General features: G+C 38.0%; 1 protein-coding gene across 4 annotated transcripts; it reads left to right on the top strand.

Moving 5' to 3' along the window:
• Positions 1–2,192: 2,192 nt before the first annotated feature.
• Positions 2,193–19,591, top strand: fam149a (family with sequence similarity 149 member A). 4 transcript variants are annotated; one of them, XM_058397949.1, is made up of 15 exons: positions 2,193–2,544; positions 6,680–6,772; positions 6,949–7,081; positions 8,549–8,691; positions 9,403–9,525; positions 12,134–12,301; positions 13,238–13,422; positions 13,906–14,057; positions 14,162–14,256; positions 14,673–14,840; positions 15,268–15,394; positions 15,612–15,731; positions 16,618–16,714; positions 17,617–17,775; positions 19,434–19,591. In XM_058397949.1, the coding sequence occupies exons 1-15, from the start codon at positions 2,354–2,356 to the stop codon at positions 19,508–19,510; spliced, it is 2,031 nt and encodes a 676-aa protein (XP_058253932.1). In that variant the 5' UTR covers positions 2,193–2,353; the 3' UTR covers positions 19,511–19,591. The 4 variants fall into 4 exon arrangements, with proteins under 4 accessions (XP_058253932.1, XP_058253934.1, XP_058253935.1 ...); XM_058397950.1 differs by lacking the exon at positions 2,193–2,544 and adding an exon at positions 5,690–6,190; XM_058397951.1 differs by lacking the exon at positions 15,612–15,731 and having other exon boundaries at positions 2,194–2,544.
• Positions 19,592–19,797: the final 206 nt, after the last annotated feature.

Raw genomic sequence — 19,797 nt, 5'->3', positions numbered from 1 at the left:
ACAGGGTGCATGGAGCATTTTCAACCCAGCCAAATTTACAGTATAATTAATTACATCTTGTAACTACTGGCGTATGTTAGGTATTACATCCCGTATGCTGTGTATCATATTTTAATGCGTGTTATAATGTTGTGTTCTTAGCTTTGTAATGAGAATATCTGGCTGGCGAGGGAGAGGTTTTCTGACTGCTTTCTACATTCTACTAATGAGGAGGACCACAGTAGATATACATATACAGATTTAGAGCCATTGATCAGTCCAACTTTGGAAAAAAAATTGTCATTATATTGTAGCAGTCTGGATGTGATGAGTGCACTTTGAGCATGAGCATGTCTGCTGTTGTCACTTCATCTTACAGAAGCTGAAAAGCACAGTCCGTAGGTAGTTACTGTAGGCTATTTTTTTTTTGTCAGCATTGGTCTCATTTGTGAAGACTTCATCACACAGTGTGGGTTATATTTGGTTTAGATGTGATGATTAAAAGGAGAAAATAAAGTCTTCTGAGTTGTTTGCATTACTTTATGCCTTTATAAAACTTTAGAATGTTTTTCTCGTGACTGATCAGCTTCAGATCATGTAACATTTATGAGTAACTGCAATTTTGCATAAGGATCACGCTGCCTTTATTTATTTCAATTAAACTTTTATGCTACTCAATCATTTTACATTATTGATTTGCAAGAAAGTGATCCAAAACAAATCCATAAATGAAAGCAAATATAGTAAGACATCTAACTGCAATAAGAGAAATGGTGCAGTGGCTGAGCTGCATTACTAGACTTTAAGAATGTGCTCTGTCACAATTTTGAGCAGTTCCTCATAGGGGAACGCCTGCTCCATCACTTCATTTACACCATTAGATAGTTGATTGATATGTTTAATTATAGAAGACCATGCTGAGAGCTCAGTTCAAACAGCTTGCTCCTTCTGTTGGTGAAATTTGTGCTTTGACCAGCTGGGCATTATTGATTATTGATTTAATGCCACTGCAACTTTGTTGTTCTATCCAACACATGCGTCAACACATTGTCCTTAGTGTACTGGAAGAATCAAAATTATAAATAATTTAGCTGTGTCTAGCTAGTGGATGGGAACTGGCAATGACCTAAACATTGGAAGAAAAGCTGAGGTAAAGTGCTGCAATGGTTGAGCTGCATTATTGTACCTTTAGAAGGAGTTCCTCACAATTTACATTTTCAGCTCTCTGTGACCTTTGCCTTTCATAGAATTTGGGAGGCATCATGTAATTCTGTATATCTGTACAAAGATGCTTTGCTATAAGCATGCTTAGTTTACGAGTTATTGGTATTTATCAATGTACTGTACACACGCAAGTAAGAAGAAAATCAGTGTTATGGTGCATACACTGATCTCACCTAATTTGGGGGCTCTGCAATGACACGTCATGCCAAAATGGTTGTTATGAACAGTAAAAATGACCAGGGGTGGTGTTATGCTCTCATGCACATGCTCATCAAGCCAAGGCCTGCAACAATGTCTTAAAATTATATAGAAGTAAATCGATTCATAGCGGTATTTCCTGTGAATACCTTACATCCCATCACTTTTGCTAATTTACTCTCTGATCCCATTGCTGGACTGCATGGAGAGTCTGGAAATATCCTTGCAGCTTGAGGCTAGTGTTTGGCAGATATACTGTAGGTTTTTCAGTGGCTGATATCAATGCCATATTTGCTAAATAGGGAGGCCAATGGCGAATACCCCATTCTGCCCTTGAACATCCCATTCCAAAACCATCTGCATTAATAATCACCCCTTTGCTGTTATAACACCCTCCACTCTTGCACAATAACCCCAGAGAGAGAGAGAGAGAGAGAGAGAGAGAGAATACTACTATAACTACAAACAGTCATGAGTTTCATGAGTATCATTATGATAATAATAATAATAATAATAATAATAATAATAACTACCTGTAAAATAACTGTTTGTTAGGTCAGTTATGAAAATGTATTGCTTTGGCTTTGGAGTCACTTTAGTGTCTCGTTTAAAAAAGACCACATCGTTCACAGATCCTTTACTCTGAATCGAAACTCGAGTCACCTGGATGATTCAAAGGAACCGATTCCCTGGCGTGCGCTTATCGAGCGTGTCAAGTTGTACAGGTTTGGGAGGGACATTTCTTGACAGACAGGCGACGGAAACCAGCAGAACCAATCAGATACCGCCATTTACAGCTCCACAGAAACATCTTCGGTCGTTGAGGAACTCGGTGAGTGACGCATGGAGGGCAGGTTCTGACTTTAAGCGTCCTTAGCTACCTTTTTTTTTTCTTTGGCAGTCGGTTGTTATGGCTCATGACCACAGATCTTTACATGTGGAAACTTTTTAAATGCAAGTGACAGTGGAGCACATCCCAGCGCCACAGAGCGCCTTTATTGCCTCCAAGTGCTTTAGCTCCTTGGCCAGAAGTTCCGGCTCCAACTTGGAAAAGCATCAGTTTCAGCTTAACCGGACATTTCCGGGGAAGACAGTGAGGAAGGAGCCAGACACCATGATCTCGAGCCAAGACAGCAGCTTGAGGTTAGATATACAGAATAAACACTTTTTGAAAGAAGGTGTTGATGAAGAAGAATCATGTGCATTAAGTGCTTTATTAGTTGAACCAAATGTTTTGTTTGTTTGAGTGACTTGTGACGTAACGGATAGGAAGAAAATCTAACTTTTATATATTGTATATTTTCCTTATTGTAATTCTGTTATATTTTAGCCAAGACTTTTCCTGGGCAGTTCTGCACATCACATGCAAGCCTAATGAGTGAATGTGCGTATTGTCTTTCCTAGCATATCTAATTGCTACATCTACACCCGCATTTAGTTTCACCTTTGGTCCAAATTAAGGCCTTCTTTGGAAACCTGGGCAGGCTTCAGTTATCATTTTTCTATATAACTAATATGTTGAAGATGAAGAATATGAACATCCTTTCACAAGTCTGCTTCTTTGAGCCAAGGATTCAATCAAGGATAAGTAAATAATAAATATTTGTTTGAATCTTTCATAAAAATCCAACGCTTCATAGCACATTTATTAGGAGTTCATGATTATATCTGCAAACTCAAAGTTGTTCGTCTTTAACACATAACTTTGATCGATTTCCATCACACTGGGTCAGTAAATGTTTGTAAGTTATTAAAAACAATACATAACATATCAAACTTCGTAAAGGAGCGTGATAAAGTCAGTGCCCAAAGAAGTAAAATATTACATAAACCAATATGTATTAAATGAGTTATCTAGAATCAATTGCTTTGTTTGTTTTGTTGCCTGGTCTGTTGCACATACAAATACTGCTTTCACATATAATGTGTGGTACAAGAGACAGGAATAAACTAAGATATATTGTATAATTTAATGGTTAAATGAAAAAAAAAAGAGCAATGGAATAGAAATACAAAAATAATGTAGATACACTATATGGTCAAAGTTATGGAGACCTAACTGTTACACCCATATGTGCTTGTTAAACATCCCATTCCAGATCTTTTGCTGTATTTAACAGCCTCCTCTCTTCTGGGAAGGCTTTCCAGAAGGTCTTGGAACATGGCTGTGAGGATATTTGGGCTTATTCTGGCACTAGATCATTAGTGAGATCAGGCATCGATGTCAGGAGAGGAGGCCTGGCATACAGTCGGCATTTCATTACTTTCCAAAGGTGTTTAGCGAGGTTAAGTTCAGGACTTCAGTTCAACATGACACTCAAGTTCTTCCACACCAACCCAAATAAAGTAAAGTCTTTATGGACCTGGCTTTGTGCACAGGGGCATTTTTATACTGGAACAGCTTTCCAGTAAAGGGAACTAAAATTGTAATTGTAATGCAAAGACATTATAAATGTTAACAGTTTAAGGAAGGTCCGCATATGTGTGATGTGTCCACGTACAGGAAAAAAATATGCATTTTATATACATTATATATACAAATTTACATTTATGGCATTTTGCAAATGCCGTTATCCCGATAAATTTATCTCATTTTATACATCGCTCAGCAGCCCAGCAATAGCAGCTTAGTGATGCTGGGATTTGAACTCATGACCTTCTGATCCATACTCCATTTTTATAGTGACAATTAGTGCATAATAGTATAGATGATTTATTTTGTTTGATGTGTTGATGAATTATTCAGAATGGTGATGATAATTGGTACATAATGGTACAAAATGTTTGTTTTTTGCTTTAATTGGTGATGAATTATTGAGAGTGGTAATTTCAGGCTAAAAACCCAAGGCTCTTCTGTGGTTAATGAGGGCCACAGCTCTGGGGGAAAATGTGGCTGGTTGTGCTTTGATTTAATCAGAATAAGTAATTGGTCGATGCTTAGAGGATTTTGATAAAATGTATACATATGATTGTCTAATTCTACTCACTTAACCTTTAATGGTGTGAATGTTGAATGGTGAGTTTTTATTTTTGACCCAAATATTTGAGCCACAATGACCCAGAATGAGACAAATCGAAGTCACTATCTAGAATGGCCCACAGTGCACCAACAGAAAGAATCTACATTAACCTGTTTGCTTTCTTTCAGTCGTGTCAAACCTGAGTCTCTGAAAATAAGCTGAGAGTTTACAACATATCTGTTCTGTTCAATCACAGCACCTTTGTTTTTGGTGGTAAAAGGCTGATGATAAACTGAATTCACATCAGTCAGCTGCCTCTTGTGGCTTACCTGAAGGTCATGCATGTTTCATAAAGGCCTGGCAAGCAAACTGCTGAAATTATTTGCTGTTTGCTCTCTAGGGGAAACATGATCTCTCACCAGTACCAAAGGTTACTCTTCAGCCTCCATCACCCGTTAAAGCCTGAACTCTACTGCTAATTAGTTTTCTTTTCACTCTTTCTTGGCTGCCATGTTGCTTCTGTGTCACGTTTTAGTGCGAAAGTTCAGCAGATTGATTAATAATTTTGTAGGCTGTGAGCAATCTGCCAACATTTAGTTCCCATGGTTTTTTGTCATCATTAGACAATAAGAAAAAGGTTTCTCATTTGGATAGTTGCTTTGTAAAGTGGATAATTTAAAGGATCTCGCACAGGCACAAGCCAAAAACCATTAATGGTTAATTAATTATACACATATAATTGTTGTATATAAAAACTGGAGCCTAATAAATAATCTAAAATGGCTAAACATAAAACGGAAAACATTTCCAAGCCCTTTTTGTCTAGGGGTATAGGGTGAACTAATGCTATCTTGAATGTCAGTAGCAAGGAGAGACAGCTCTCAGTGTCTTAATAGCAGAGTGATCAGGCATTCTTTTGGGCGAAAGTTTGGACATGAAATCTTAAACTCAGGTATTATCCGGTTTTGGAATTCCTTATCCCCTTAAACTCAACAGAACTGCATTCAATAGAGATTCATTCATCCGTCTTTGCACTAGGTTCACATTGTGATTTTTACTTGCCCGCTATTCGACTTACTTTGTGTCCTTGGTGTATGTTCAATGCTATAAATTAGCTTTGCTTTATCAGTTAAAAAAATGTTTAACCTAATTTAGTAGGTATTTTATGTGACAACAGAGGCCACATATCTGCATTTCATGGCAGTGTATTAGGGTCATGCCGGGATGCAAATATAAAAAGAAGGCGGGAGGGAGGGATGGAGGGAGGGAGGGAGGGAGGGCAGATAGATAGATAGAAAGGGAGGGAGGGAGGGAGAAAGAGTGGACAGATGAAAACTCCCAAAGAACCACAAAGTCATGTCAAATTATTTAAGCCTGGATCAGCTGTAGTATAAAAGAGCAGCACTGAGAGTAGCAGGAAAGAGCATTGTTTGTTAATGGACCACAGATGACATGTGTGAAGGCTGGGACACAAGAGGAAGGACTTTGACATAGAGAGACAGCACAGCAGGGCAAAGACACGTTTCTGAGCTGGATGAGACTGTCTTTAACCCTAGGGTTTGCTTTGACCTTTTCAAGCCGAGAGAGCAGACAGGTAAACGGATCCTCCTTCAGACTCTGAGGGTTGATGTGGATGGACTGGTGAGGATGCTGCCTGTAAATGCATTCTGTCCCCTGGCATTATAGTGAGTGGCATCCATGAATGCAGCATTGGGTAGTTTTGGGTATTCTACTTCAGTACCCAGTTTGCGCTCTCTGCCCACTCACGTTTACACAGACTGCTGCAGGACAAAGCGGTCTGGCAGGGATGTAGGACTCATTGTTATCGGGTAAGTTGGTGCATTTATGGAATTTCAGAGCACCTTCAATTGTGGAAAGTCGGGGGAGTTATTTTTTTACAATTCCAAATGCTTAAGAAATTCCTTTGAGATTAGTGTGGCATTACATTTTAGATATTTACTTTTTTTTTTTTTTTACAACATTAATGCCATGTGTTTCACTGGCAGCCACATGTCATTGTGAAACATGCAACACTCCATGTCTCGCATGTCAGCATTTTGTATTTTGTTCTTCTTATATCTGAATTATTCATGTTACAGCAATCAGCTGAGTGAGAAGTAGCTTTGTCAGAGTGAAAACTTGGAGCAGAACACTGTAACCCATACCAAATTATTGGCATAACAATTTATATTTTTAAGTGAAAACTATACTCTGTGCTGTAATTTTAGCAAAGCAATGCTTAACTTTGTCACTTGGATATAAACCTGATCCATTGTATGTATTATTATTTATGTTCCTGTCTGTGTTTTATGCTCTAGAAAAAAGCTTCTCAGAGAACCAAACAAATACAGTTGTTCAGGCCCCGTCCAACTCACCAGAGGTGCTAACAAAGGCCTATCGAATGACCAAAGGTAATTTGTCCATGTCTAAATAGACTTGCATTCTCTCAGCTTTCACCAGAGTAGAAGACAGACATATTGTGTTTCTTTCATGACTAGCGTAATACAGTTTTAGCTTCATGCCCAAATAAATGTCATCAAGCAAGCAGTGCTGTAATTAGGCCGTTTATGGCCCTGTTGTGTTTCAGTGTCTCAGTGTGTTCTCAGAGCTTCATTGGCGACTGTAGCCCAATGAGCCTTCACACAACGTGCTCATGCAGCGCTGGCTATGCCACAGGCTTCTCCACTGAACACAGCTCCATCTACTCCTGGAGATACGATGTAAGAATGTTGATAGCATCTGTTGCTCAGTATATCCCAGCGCTGTTCAATATGTGAATTAGTAAGCAACCAAAAAGGGTAAACACCTCTCCTCCATCAAGCAGCTCTGATCTGCATTCAATTCCAGCATCATCATGTAGATCTAAAGGCTAATAAGCTGGATATTTGTTTTGAGGTTGAGGCATATTAAACACAAAAACAAAAGGCTATTCTAAAATATAAGCTAGTTTTGATCCTGTTATATATCAGCTACACAGTTGATCGTTTCGATTAACTGGATATACAGTCCGGTTCATAAGTATTTGGACAGTGATGCAACTGTTTGTAACTGTGCTGCTGTGCACCACCACGGTGCATCTGAATTGAAGCAGTCAAGATGTGATTGAAGTGTAGACTTTCCGCTTCAATTCAAGGGTTTATTCAAGAAAATGATCCTGATATTTTTAATAATGAAATTTTGTCCAATTACTTTTAATTGGTCTAATTAATTTTGTCCAAAAACAAAAATCCATTAAGTTTCAAGTTTTAATGCTAATACTTTTCAGTGCCAGGCTTGATTTCTCCAGGATGTTAACTGTTTAAACCAAAAAAAATGGTTTAAACTTTTTTAAAACCTTTTAAAAGTTTTTTTGTGCAGGAAATTGCTTGAATTGGTGAAATTGCAAGCACAGACTTCATCCTTTTAACTACTAGCAGTGAAGACACATGTACTTACTTTCTATTATAACGTGTAATGATGTCACATGACATGTCTTGGCCCAAATCTGAGGAAAATCTGAGGGAATTCTGAAAAATTACAAGCTTTTTTGAATATCACTGAGTTTATATGATTTTGTGTTCATTTCTGCAAAAAAAAATCGCTAAATCCTGGAGGGTCTTATTTTTGTTAAACCTTTTGAGTTGAAGCTAAAAGTTTACATCTCAGTCGTATCTTGATCGCATCATTTCACTGGGTCCGACTATACATGTCAAGAGCTAAGTACATGATTTGTCTACTAGTTTAAAGCATTCCTGTATGCAGCGTTTCTAGATAATTGACAAGTTTATTATTAACACTGTCACAAAAAGATCAGTTTTAGTCATGCATGCATCACTGAAAGGCAGACAGAGTTGTTTCTCAAACATGAAACACTTGCCAGTACAACATTACGCGATTGTCTTTGCCAAGAAAAATACACACAGTTCTGAAGTAGAAGACAGCTGTCCATATGCTGGCATCCAAATTGGACACTCTTTATCTTGGGTGAGCACCAACATTGCCTAGAATTTCTCCCTACCCCTAAAACCTGCAACCAAATGGAAGACAAAAACAATAGCAATATTCTCAGCTGAAGAAATCATTTTGTGTGGGGAATATGACTATATACGAACTGAATATAACTGAATGAATATATATGAACTGATTATGAGTATATTACTAGTCCACTAGGTTGAAGGTGTGTGTTATATTCTGCACTGTTCATGCAGGAGTTTGACCGTGAGAATACTCAGCATGTACGGCAGCTCTTTAGTGCCCTGGATGAACTGCTGTATGAAGGTAAAGTGTGCAGTAAATCAGAGTCTCTACGCAAGGAGTGTGAGGAGTGGAACACACACTCCCCCCACCTCAGGTACACACACACACCTCTACATGTCCTCAGTACCTCAGCACCTGTATCTGCTTCTGTTTTTCTGTCTTTATAACATGACTAATGGTATGTATTCTTAAAAGCCTCACTCTAATTGAGAGAAATACTGTCAACTCCAAAATTATTGGCACCCCATTGCGAGATCATGACAATTAGTGAACTCAGAATCACTGATGTCCATAAAGTATATTTAAAATAAATAAATAATTTTTTTTAGGAAAAAAAGAATTATATTGTGGTCAGAATCAAATTGGAATGTTTGCTGAAAGTAAACTGCAAATAAGAAATTAGGAAATTTAATAGGATGGATCATTGGTAATCATTATTCTGATAACTAGTAGAATATTTCAATCCAAAACCTGGATGCCATAGTCAGACGTTTCTGTCCTGTCCATAGTCAGTAGTATGACGTCCTCAAACATACTTTCAAATCAGCACAGAAATGGTTATGGGACACAACCTAAATATACTGTAGGGTTTGATTCTAAACTCTTTTGTCTGTCTGAGGTTTTTTAAATGTCTATATAGGTTTCTTCCAGGTTTTCCTCCTGTCCCACTGTCCAAAGGATAATGCTGTAAAGCTGTTACTATAGATGAATAAATGAATGAAGCTGTGCATGTACACAAACCTAAGAATAAAAAAAATTACAGTGGCTAGATAAACAAACATTTATGTATTTGTTTTTGTCGCAGGATTTTAGGCAATCAGTTGGAGCCTCCCAAGCAAGAGGGAATTCAGTATGTGCACTGGAGACCCACAAGCACTAGGACAGCAGTGTCACCTCCATGCCTGGATACAAGAGACAACCATAGCGAGTAAGCTCTCACTTATCTACTAGTCCAAACACACTAGACTATTATAATGAGAAAGACAACATGTTTGCTAACAACATGTAAAATTAGACTGATTAAGACTTACAGACACATGTCCACTTTCCCTAGACTATTGGGACTTTTGTGATTTATCTGAAATGTTCCTCAAAGGAATTTCCTCAAATCTACTAAAAACCAGATGGCAGTTAAAATGGCTTCTCTACATTGCTCCTAGGCATGAATGAATGAATAAATGAATGTGTGTGTGTGTGGGTGTGAGAGAGACAGAGAGAGAGAGAGACAGAGAGAGAGAGAGAGAGCAACCTTTGATATTTTGGCATGTGTGTTTTGTACTGAGTGATGCTGGAATGCTCTGGATCCACCATAACCCTCAGCACCTAAATAATATTTATTCTAACATTCATTTAAGAAAAATATCCTTTACATATTACTTTCTTATTTTTTCAGAAAATAAGCTTGCTTGCACATGCTTGAGAATCTTTGTGTGTGGTCACCACAGCGGATCATCCAATCTGTATATTTGATTTTGACACAGGATTCCACTCAGTGGCTAGATTATTTCCCTGCAAAGTGTCAGTGAGAGCTGAATTTGAAAGACATATGGGGGATGAGGTAGCTTAGTGGATAAAGTATTAGACTACTGATAGAAAGGTTATGAGTTCAAATCCCAGGTCCACCCTACTGCCACCTCTGGACCCCTGAGCAAGGCCCTTAACCCCTCCCTTGCCTCAGGTATATAAATAAATAAATTGTAAGTTGCTCTGGATAAGGGTGTCTGCCAAATGATAAAAATGTAAACATAAATATGTGTCTAAATGTATATAAAAAAAACATTTGTTTGGATGAATGTAATTAATTCATGTTTATTATAAAAAATAATCCAAGCATATAATGTTATATGTTATGAATGTTTATTTAACTTGTGGATAAGCAGTGAATTTTAAATGGCACTGTGCTAATTGACTGGTATCAGATTCCAGTATAGAAGGCCCATCAGAGTTGTTGTTGGAGAGTGACATACTGTGTTTAAGTGAATGAGAGTGATGACTGGCTCTGTTGGAGATTGTGATAGCAGAGAGTAATGATGGCTGGCTCTGGTAGGCACAAGGCCACTAGCAGACAGATAAGACAGATGGATCAGGCTGGCACGTGCTGCAGAGCGGGGAATGACCAGATTAAGAACACAGCCTGGACATTTCCACGCTTGGAGAGTTTGCCACAGACTTCTTGTGATGTGAAGTTCTACATTCAGGCCTTTTGTTATTTATTTCTACAAATTTGACAATTCGCCCAAAATTTATGCTAGTTAAAAAAATGATGGTTTGTTGTAATTAGTATCTCAGAACCAACATTAAAATGATTAAAAAGCTGCTTCTAGGTTGAATTTATGCCAGTTATTCATCATGTAGTTTCATCATGTTGAGCCTATTCAAAAGGACTTCAAGTAAATGTACACTACCAGTCAAAAGTTTGGACACACCTTTTAATGCAATGTTTTTTGTTTAGGGATTTATTTTCTACATTCTAGAACAATACTGGAGATTTCAAAACTATGAAATAACACACATGGACTTAAGTAATCCATATGTAATGACAACAAAAAAGTCAGTTGTTATTTTAAGACACGAAGGTCAGGTGATCTGGAATAGTTCCCGCAAGAACAGTATTGTCAAGGGCATTTGCAAAACCCATCAAGCACCATGATGAAACTGGCTCACATGAAGACCATCCCAGTAAAGCAAGACCAAAACTTACCTCTGCTGCAGAGGGGAAGTTCATTTAGAGTTACCAGCCTCAGAAATCACCAATTAACAGCACCTCAGATTAGAACATATCTCAATATCAACTGTTCAAAGGACATTATTGTGTATTTCGGCCGACTTCAGCATTGTTTTACAATGTAGAAAGAAATAAACATCAGGAAAGGACCATGAAATTAGAAGGTGTGTCCAGACTTTTGACTGGTAGTGTATATCTGATGATATGTTTATCTGCCACCATTTACATGAAAACAATAATATGCTCATGTGCCCCATGACACTAACCTAAATACCATCAACACTGTGTTAGTATTTAATATTCCATTCTCTTTGCCACTGTATGCCTTCAACTTTTGCCACTAAAGCTACTAAACTTTTAAAAAGATTCTTTACATTTCTTTGTTTGACTTTTCATTTCACTCATTTCATTTCTAATGTGTTAGCCTTTGATTCATGGATTCAGGTTATTGACTGGTTTCAGGGCTGTTTTCTCTATCCCTAGAATCAACTGACTCCATGATTTACAACGTAAATCATGTTTTTATTTTACGTGCACTGGCACATACCGGCCCTCTAGCAGAAAGTTCCACACCTGATTTAAAATATTCAGTGTTTTTTGGAGTAATGGGATGAGATTGCAAAAAAATGCCTATAAGTGCTGCATTTATCAGTCTGGCCTAGTTATTATGAGTGCTCTATCTCTCTCTCTCTCTCTCTCTCTCTTTCTCTCTCTCTTTCTCTCTCTCTCTCTCTCTCTCTCTCTCTCTCTCGCGCTCTCTCTCTCTCATCCTTTGTCTCATTCTGCTCCCTCTTTTTCTCACTTTCTGTAGTCTATGTGTGGAAGGCCACAGACTCGCCCCGGGATCCTGGTCTGATCAGTCTGTCTACTCCGGGTTGCCTATTTCTGAGCTATCAAGCTCTCTTATCCCACAAGAAGAGGAGATCTACGAGGTAGAGGGCAGGATAGAAGAGTTTCTAGCTTATGATTGGAGAGAAACGTAAGCCAAACAAAAGTCTTGTCTTCTTGTTTTGTTTTGTTTTTGTCACATTATCTTTATGTATGCATTTTTATGCATTCACTGTGCACTCTGTAGAAAATAAGTAAGTAAAGAAGCAAAAGTAAGTAAGAAAGCCATTTCCTAAAGTGAAATCAAGTTCTTTTAAATAAATAAATAAATAAATAAATAAATAAATAAATAAATAAATAAATAAATAAATAAACAGACGGTTTCTTCACATGGACCAACTGAAAAATTCCTTATGATCATAGATGATCTCTTTTTTTCTACATCAAATTCGTGCGCATACATTTTTAAAAAGCTTCCTGATGGGTTCTTTGGATGGTTAAGAATTAGAGCTACCTAAAGTGGTCTTACTGTGTTCAACATACAGAATAACCAGCACCTAATCATACAATTAGCAGATAATTTAGTCTAAGATGAGTGTTGAGTTGAACAAGGAACTACATTAAATATGTGAATAATATTATGAAATAATCTTTAATAATGATTTCTAATATACAGTAAAATCTAATATGGAGAAAAGTACCAAAATATTGTGTGATTTGGAGAATTCCTGTAATTAAATCAAACTATAATTGTTATTAATGCATTCAGTGCGTTGTTGTGATTGACCAAATAACAGGAACGTTTTTTTTCCTCATAGTGTACATAGAAATAGATGTGGCATTGACCTATGCCACTGGCTTTTAACATAGACACGCAAAACCTTTACACTTTGGAATCCTGCTGATGACAGGTGTCTGTGCAGTTAAAGACAACAGGATTGTAACAATGACTGTATGAAATAAATGATATAACCTGAGTCAAACTTTAAAATTGCATGATTTAAAAATGAATTATTAATACTGCCTACAAACATATTGTATGTTAGACATTGAGGATGAAGAGTGTTGCATGGCTCTTATTTGTCAGGGACAACGAGGGAACGGATCATAAGAGGACCTCTGCCATTACCTCCTGGGATGGTGTACCGTGTCTTTCCCCCAACGCCTGCATCCGTGATGCCGTGGCTGACGAGCTGTTTGATGACGTATGGCGGGAGGTAGTGAGCTTACTGGAAGAGCTATTGCGCAAACACTGGGAGAAGCAACATTCTGGTGGGTCTGAGAATTCTAATTCAAACTGACAGACATGTTCACATTTGTATGCTAGTACTTCATTCATTCCGTTTCCATTAATTTCAGGAAGCACAGCGAGGGCAATCCTTAATTCATCCTTAATTTGGTACCACGTTTACAATAATAGAAGACACAATCCAAGCCGAAAGAAAGAAAAGAAAAGCATTAAGTAATTTATTTGAAATTAAGGACAACTACGCTCATGATTAAATATTTACAAAGGCTCAGTGTAACAAGAGTATTATATAGAGGATCAAGTGATCTTGAGTGATGTAATGTGTGCGCACAAAGTGAATATTACATATAGCAGTCTGTTTGAACTTCTTTGGATCTGTGCTGTATCTTTTATGTTTATTTATTTTTTTATTTTTTTATTTTTTGTGAATTCAAAATTACTATTTGTTAGTACTTACGATTGCTGTAAAAGGGTTTCCCTTCTTCATTATATCCTTTTGGCGTCAGACGGCGCAATACAAAGATGGACGCTGGAGAGCTCAAGCCAAATCTTCATTGAACCTTCATCACATCTTCCTTCAAGGGGAAGTCACATTTCTCCGAGCAGAGGCCCTAATAGCAGGAGCATGTTACTGTGGCCAAACACCTATAATGGGCAGGTAAAAAAACAAAAAAACCTCCATCAAAACACAAACCAGAAATACATAATGCTCTCATGTGAGCAATACAGTTCTGTGCTTATAAATGCACTCTCTCATTTTAGGACTCAAATGTCTTTAAGTCCAATTTAAATGGTGTAATGACAATCCAAGCAAAGCCTTTGCAGCAGAGACAGCAAGGATATGGCGAAAGGTCACTGTAAGTCTGTCACACAAAATCATTGCAGCACTTTCAAAACCAATCAAATGCATAATAACAGTTGAACACTGCTCTTCTGTATACCTCTGACTGTAATGCTTTTAGGACTATTCTGATTTCATAAGCAGATGCAATTATATAATGCATATTGCCTCCTAATATGTACAGTGTTGTATTATTTCTAGGACAAATTCTATTCTATATTGTACCTAGCTGGTATACCACACTCAAAATCTAGCTGCACTCAGTTAAAAATTGCAGTATTATATTTCACTTAGTCAGAGGGGTTCAGATTTAGGTATTCTATATTTACCAAATCTATTCAATTTATTTATTTCATATTTACCAAAAGTTACATTTTGCCAACACATATTTTTAGTTATTTTTTTCTGCTTTGTGTTGATTCTGTTACTCAGATATGACTCAGACGACGGAAGCACAACACTCACTACCCTGAAGGCCCCGAGTGGAATAAGCACACACTCCCACAAACCCTCTGGCCAGCGGATTCTTCCCAGACTCGCCGGCAGAGCTCTTTTGCGTCACAGCTTCCCAGCACAAAGCTCCCTGCGAGGAACCAGACTGTTAGTCATAATCCCAGATTTACCTACAGTCTTACGAAACCAGAAGATATTAATCAATTCTTAAGTTTGCTAGCTAGTGGGAGCTTAAGTTACCAAACAAAAATACTTTGCTGTAGCAGATATTTGTGTTTATTTAGGCTCTCCATTTTATTTTTTGTCTGTGTGGTCAGAAGCAGGCTTAATACATAATGAAATGTGCAATGTGAGGGCAGTGAGAATTACACCGTAGAGGCTCTTCTGAGGGTCTGTGTATTCACAGACAAAGGTTGATAAATTGTCGCCTTAAACAACAATTGCCCTTTATTAAATGTCACACTTTTTACTTTTTCATCACCCAGAATGATCATAGGGCTAGCTCGGAGCATCCTCAGACATATCGGGAGTAAGCACACTTCTGTTAATTGGCGATTTTGTATTTGTGCTGCAGATCCACCGTCACTGAGGACCTGCTCACTCCACCTGTGAGTGCAGTTCAGAACCACAGACTTCCTCTCATCCATTCTTCTGACTCTGTAGAGCAAGATTCTAACATTCCTGCTCTGAGACATACACAGGTAACATACATAGGCAGGGATGGCCAATTGCTTGCTTGTTTTTGTTTTTTTTAAATGCTGTGACACACATCTCCCAATTACCAAATGCATTAAATTTGCATATATTGTATTTAGTGCTGATGCTACATAACTCTATGTACAAATAAAAAGTTAAATGCTTAGTAATGTTTATGAAATGGCATGAATGACAGTGTGACATGACACTCATGTTTTCTAGCTCAGGGGTCGTATCATTAAAGGTGGTGCAGTGCACCCAGTGTCCAGCCTTCCACCTCTGAAAGAGCCTACTTTACTGCTGGAGTCCCTATCCCGCCCCAACACTAACCACACGTTCAGAGTAAGAGTCCTTCAAGGAGCTGTTTGTAGAGCTCACATTTAATAAGGTGTTGGGCCATCATGAGCCACCAGAACAACTTTATTGCCTTTAGCGTAAGTCTGTCTTATACTGAAATGTAGGGAGGAACACCATATGTCCAAAATATATTTCTTACTCTACTGTTACACTGTATGGGCAAATATATTTCTGAACACCTGACCATCACACCCATATGTGGGCTTTCCCCAAACTGCTGCCTCAAAGTTAGAAGAACACAATTATGTATGTCTTTTTATGCTGTAGCATTATAGTTTCCCTTTACTTGAACTAAGGGGCTTAACCTATCCCAGCATAACTATGCCCCTACTCAAAAAGTGAGGTCCATGACCGCATGGTTTGCAGAGGTTAGATTGGAAAAACCTGCAAAAGAGCTGCCTGCACTTAGCCCTGACTTAGCATTGCTTAGCACTTAGCAATGAATAACTTGGGGATGAACTGGAACATTGACCTAGGCTAAAATCCCCACAGACATGCTCCAAAATCTAGGGGAAAGTCTAAACTAAACTAAATCTAGAATGTTCAAACACTCATATTGTCCACACACTTTTGGCCATATAATGTATTGTTAAGAAAAATTATAGCTCCTCTTTTTCCACATTTTCACATATTCACAATGCTGAATCAGAACAGCATTGCAAAAGCTGCAATTGCTCAACTGTCTGTAAAGAGAGAGATAAAGATAAGAATGTTATAGCAGGTGTTATGGAGATGGGCTCACAATGAGTTGTTGTAGAGCGTTTATAATTGCAGCAGTATAAGTGTTCACTGATCCTCTGGCATTACATTAGTGTGTTGTTAAAGTACAGTGCTGTTGTATAAACAATCTATTTCTTCTTACATTCTGCAGTCAGACACACCCATGAAAAGTTCTTACACAGCTATGGATTTTGCTTTTAGTATGAGGACAGGGAGAAGCCTTTTCACAGGGAACTTCTCCAAAACAGGTAACTGAGTGAGAGTAAGGTTACATGTGTATTACTGTTAATTTAGATTAATAATGCTTACAAGGACGGCACGGTGGCTTAGTGGTTAGCACGTTTGCCTCACACCTCCTGGGTTCGAGTCTTGTTCCCGCTCACTGTGTGTGTGTGGAGTTTGCATGTTCTTCCCGTGCTTGGTGGGTGTGCTCCGGTTTCCTCCCACAGTCCAAAGACATGCTACTAGGCTGATTGAAGTCTCTAAATTGCCATAGTGAATGAGTGTGTGTGTTCCCTGCGATGGGTTGGCACTCTGTCTTGATGCCTATGACCCGAGAATAGATCGGATAAGTGGTACAAACAATGAAATGAAATGCATACAGTCCTCTCCAAAAGTATTGGGATGGCAAGTCTAATACTTTAGGTTTTGCTATACTCTGAAAACATGTAAGTTGTAGACCAAAAGATAAATGACTCTTCCAATACTTTTGATCACCTAAAAAAAATTGGTGGTCTCAGTCAGTAGTTCTAAGCTGATTAACACATCTAGATGCAAATGAAAGAAATGAAAGTTGAAATTGTGATTATATTCATCATTTGATCTCAAACCAAAATCTCTTCAGTGTATAACACATAGAAAAAAGAAAAAAAAACAGGGACTGTACAGTTTATTGTATTATAAGTGTTTATTGTGTATGCACGGATGTATTATAAAGTCTTATGTAATACTAGGGTTATCATTTTATAACAAGTTTATTATTTTACAATAGTTCATCACAACCCAAATCCATGCACATTCTAACATTATAACTCATGAAGAACTATTGTTCATTTTTTAAATCTTTTAGAATAGATGTGTCTCTACGGTCATTGTGATCAGAGATTATGTCTGAAGTATTACTAAATTGTATGTTTAATTTGTATCTCAGGTGAAGGAACACCTATGGGTGTAACAGGCTTCAGCATGGGAATTACCTCTTCTACAGCAAATGGTTTTTCTGACTCTGCCGCACCACCAAAGAGACGCACGCATCTTCTGTCTTCCTCTGATGGGGAGGGGGGGAACGTTACTGTACTTGGATCAATAGGTAAATATACAGCAATAATAATTCGTTGAAAATTAATGAATTATTATTTATGGTTAAGCAACACATATTTGGATGTTGGCAGTTTCTGGTTTTCTAAAGCAACACTCTGGATATAATAGGAAGCAATGACTGTAATGCAAACAGTCTATAATTACAGATGGTCAGCATAAATTGTGGGATGTTCATTCATTCGTTTTCCTTATACTTTTGTTGTACATCCTATACGTTTACCTTGTACATTCGTACTTCCTTATCCTGCTGGGAGTTGCAGTACAAACAGACTGAGAAGGTCAGCCCAGACTCATAGCCACAGATTCCAGCTTCTCCTTCTGGGGGTTCCCCAGATGTTCTCAATGCCATGAGATATATTCTCATCAGTGTCATTACTAGGGTCATGTGATGCTGTATCCATCCAATGTGACATACCTAATACAGCTGTAGCAGGAGCTGATCAGGGGCATCCTTTTTTAAGGTACCTGAACCATGTTTTTTGGTTTCTTTCTCAAGGCTTTGCCAGATTGCCTCTTAATGCTATCATAGATAGTATGCCCAGCAACCCTGTAGAAGAACCTCATTTATTCATTCAGTCACTAACCCTAGCCAATGACAATAAGCGCAGACAGAGATGAACAGAAAACCTCACGTGAGCATTATCTTCATCACCAAAGCTCGGTAAAGAGACTCCAGCATTCCTGCTGTGAATACAATCCATTTGTCAATCTCTCAATCTATTTCTTCATAAGATCCTCAGGTTCTCCAATAAGAGCAAGGTCTTTCCCCTCACCTAAAGGAAATACACCATTCTTTTTTTTTTTTTTGAGTAGACCAGGTCTTGGGATCTTGGGATCAGACCAGGATGTGCTGATTTTAGAGGCTAGATCTACATGCAACAATGAAGAGATGTAACATAACGATACTAGGCTTTTCTAAAAATCTCTGGCTGCCTTTAAAATTCCTTAGGAACCTTAGTCCATGAGATGGACCTGAAAACACCACAGATATTTATCGGGTTAAAGTGGTCCTCAAAGTGTCCCATCATTGATCAGCAGTATCTGCAGTATCACACTTTTTCAGTTGAGGTCTCCTCTCCCTGTCCTGAAATGGCTTACCAGTTTGTGGGGTCACCTGAAATTCAGGAAGATTTCAGTTTGTGGGAGGAAATCAACCACATTCATTAAGTATATTGATTTCTAATTTTGATCCATTTAAACAGGCTTACCCACAGCTAAGGTCAATACCCAATTCAGTATGCTGGACAACAGAGCCACGTATCACACTGTTATGCTAGTTGCATAAGTAAATCCTGTTAAATCTAATGTGACATGTCTCTTGCGATCCTGATTGTAAATGTTTTAGCTCAAACTAGTTCAGGCAGGAGGGGAGTAGGACTGAATTTTAATCTCCAAAGAAATAATTTATACAGTGCACTCTTTCCAACCAAATCGTAAGTAATCCAAAATGCAAGAGGGCCTTGTAAGTATGACAAACCTTTTTGGAATAATGCATGAGATGAAATATTGCTTTGTTTGTGAGTTCCTGGGATTAATTAATGTTTGTAATGAGGAGAGCTCAAGGACAAACACACAACAAATCGAGAGCACTGCATGGTTCTTTGATTCATCAGTAAACAAATACAAATTTGTCTTACCGTTCCTCAGGTGCCCGGAAGGCATTGAGTCGGTTTCCGCTACACGGGAGGAAGAAGTTCCATGTGGTAATGCCACAACACAGTTAAAGATGTTTACAGTTCAACAGTTGTTTACACTGTTGAAGGACACTGCAAAGAGTGCAACTCATCACTGACTGTAACAGTGTGGAAGAATAAAATACTTTGGTGCTTTACAGTGTATATGTTACTTGCACAAACAGAATGTCTTGTTACATGGCCACTTTCACAGTAATTTTATATAAAATAGGAAATACACAGATTATTGCTAAATTATGCTGACAACATTAAAAATGAACATATGGCTTAGCATTTATGTTTTCAATTATTTTGTATTAGGAATTACAAATATTGCC

Source organism: Hemibagrus wyckioides, linkage group LG08, assembly GCF_019097595.1.
Source record: "Hemibagrus wyckioides isolate EC202008001 linkage group LG08, SWU_Hwy_1.0, whole genome shotgun sequence".
NCBI lineage: Eukaryota > Metazoa > Chordata > Actinopteri > Siluriformes > Bagridae > Hemibagrus > Hemibagrus wyckioides.
Note: the sequence above shows the minus strand (reverse complement) of the source record. Positions and strands in the feature narration are given on the sequence as shown.

Coding starts and splice junctions, on each gene's coding strand:
- fam149a (XM_058397949.1), top strand. CDS start 2,354: ATGCAAGTGACAGTGGAGCACATCCCAGCGCCACAGAGCGCCTTTATT. Junction 12,302..13,237: donor GCTTATGATTGGAGAGAAAC/GTAAGCCAAACA, acceptor CTTATTTGTCAG/GGACAACGAGGGAACGGATC. Junction 14,058..14,161: donor CAAACACCTATAATGGGCAG/GTAAAAAAACAA, acceptor CTCTCATTTTAG/GACTCAAATGTCTTTAAGTC.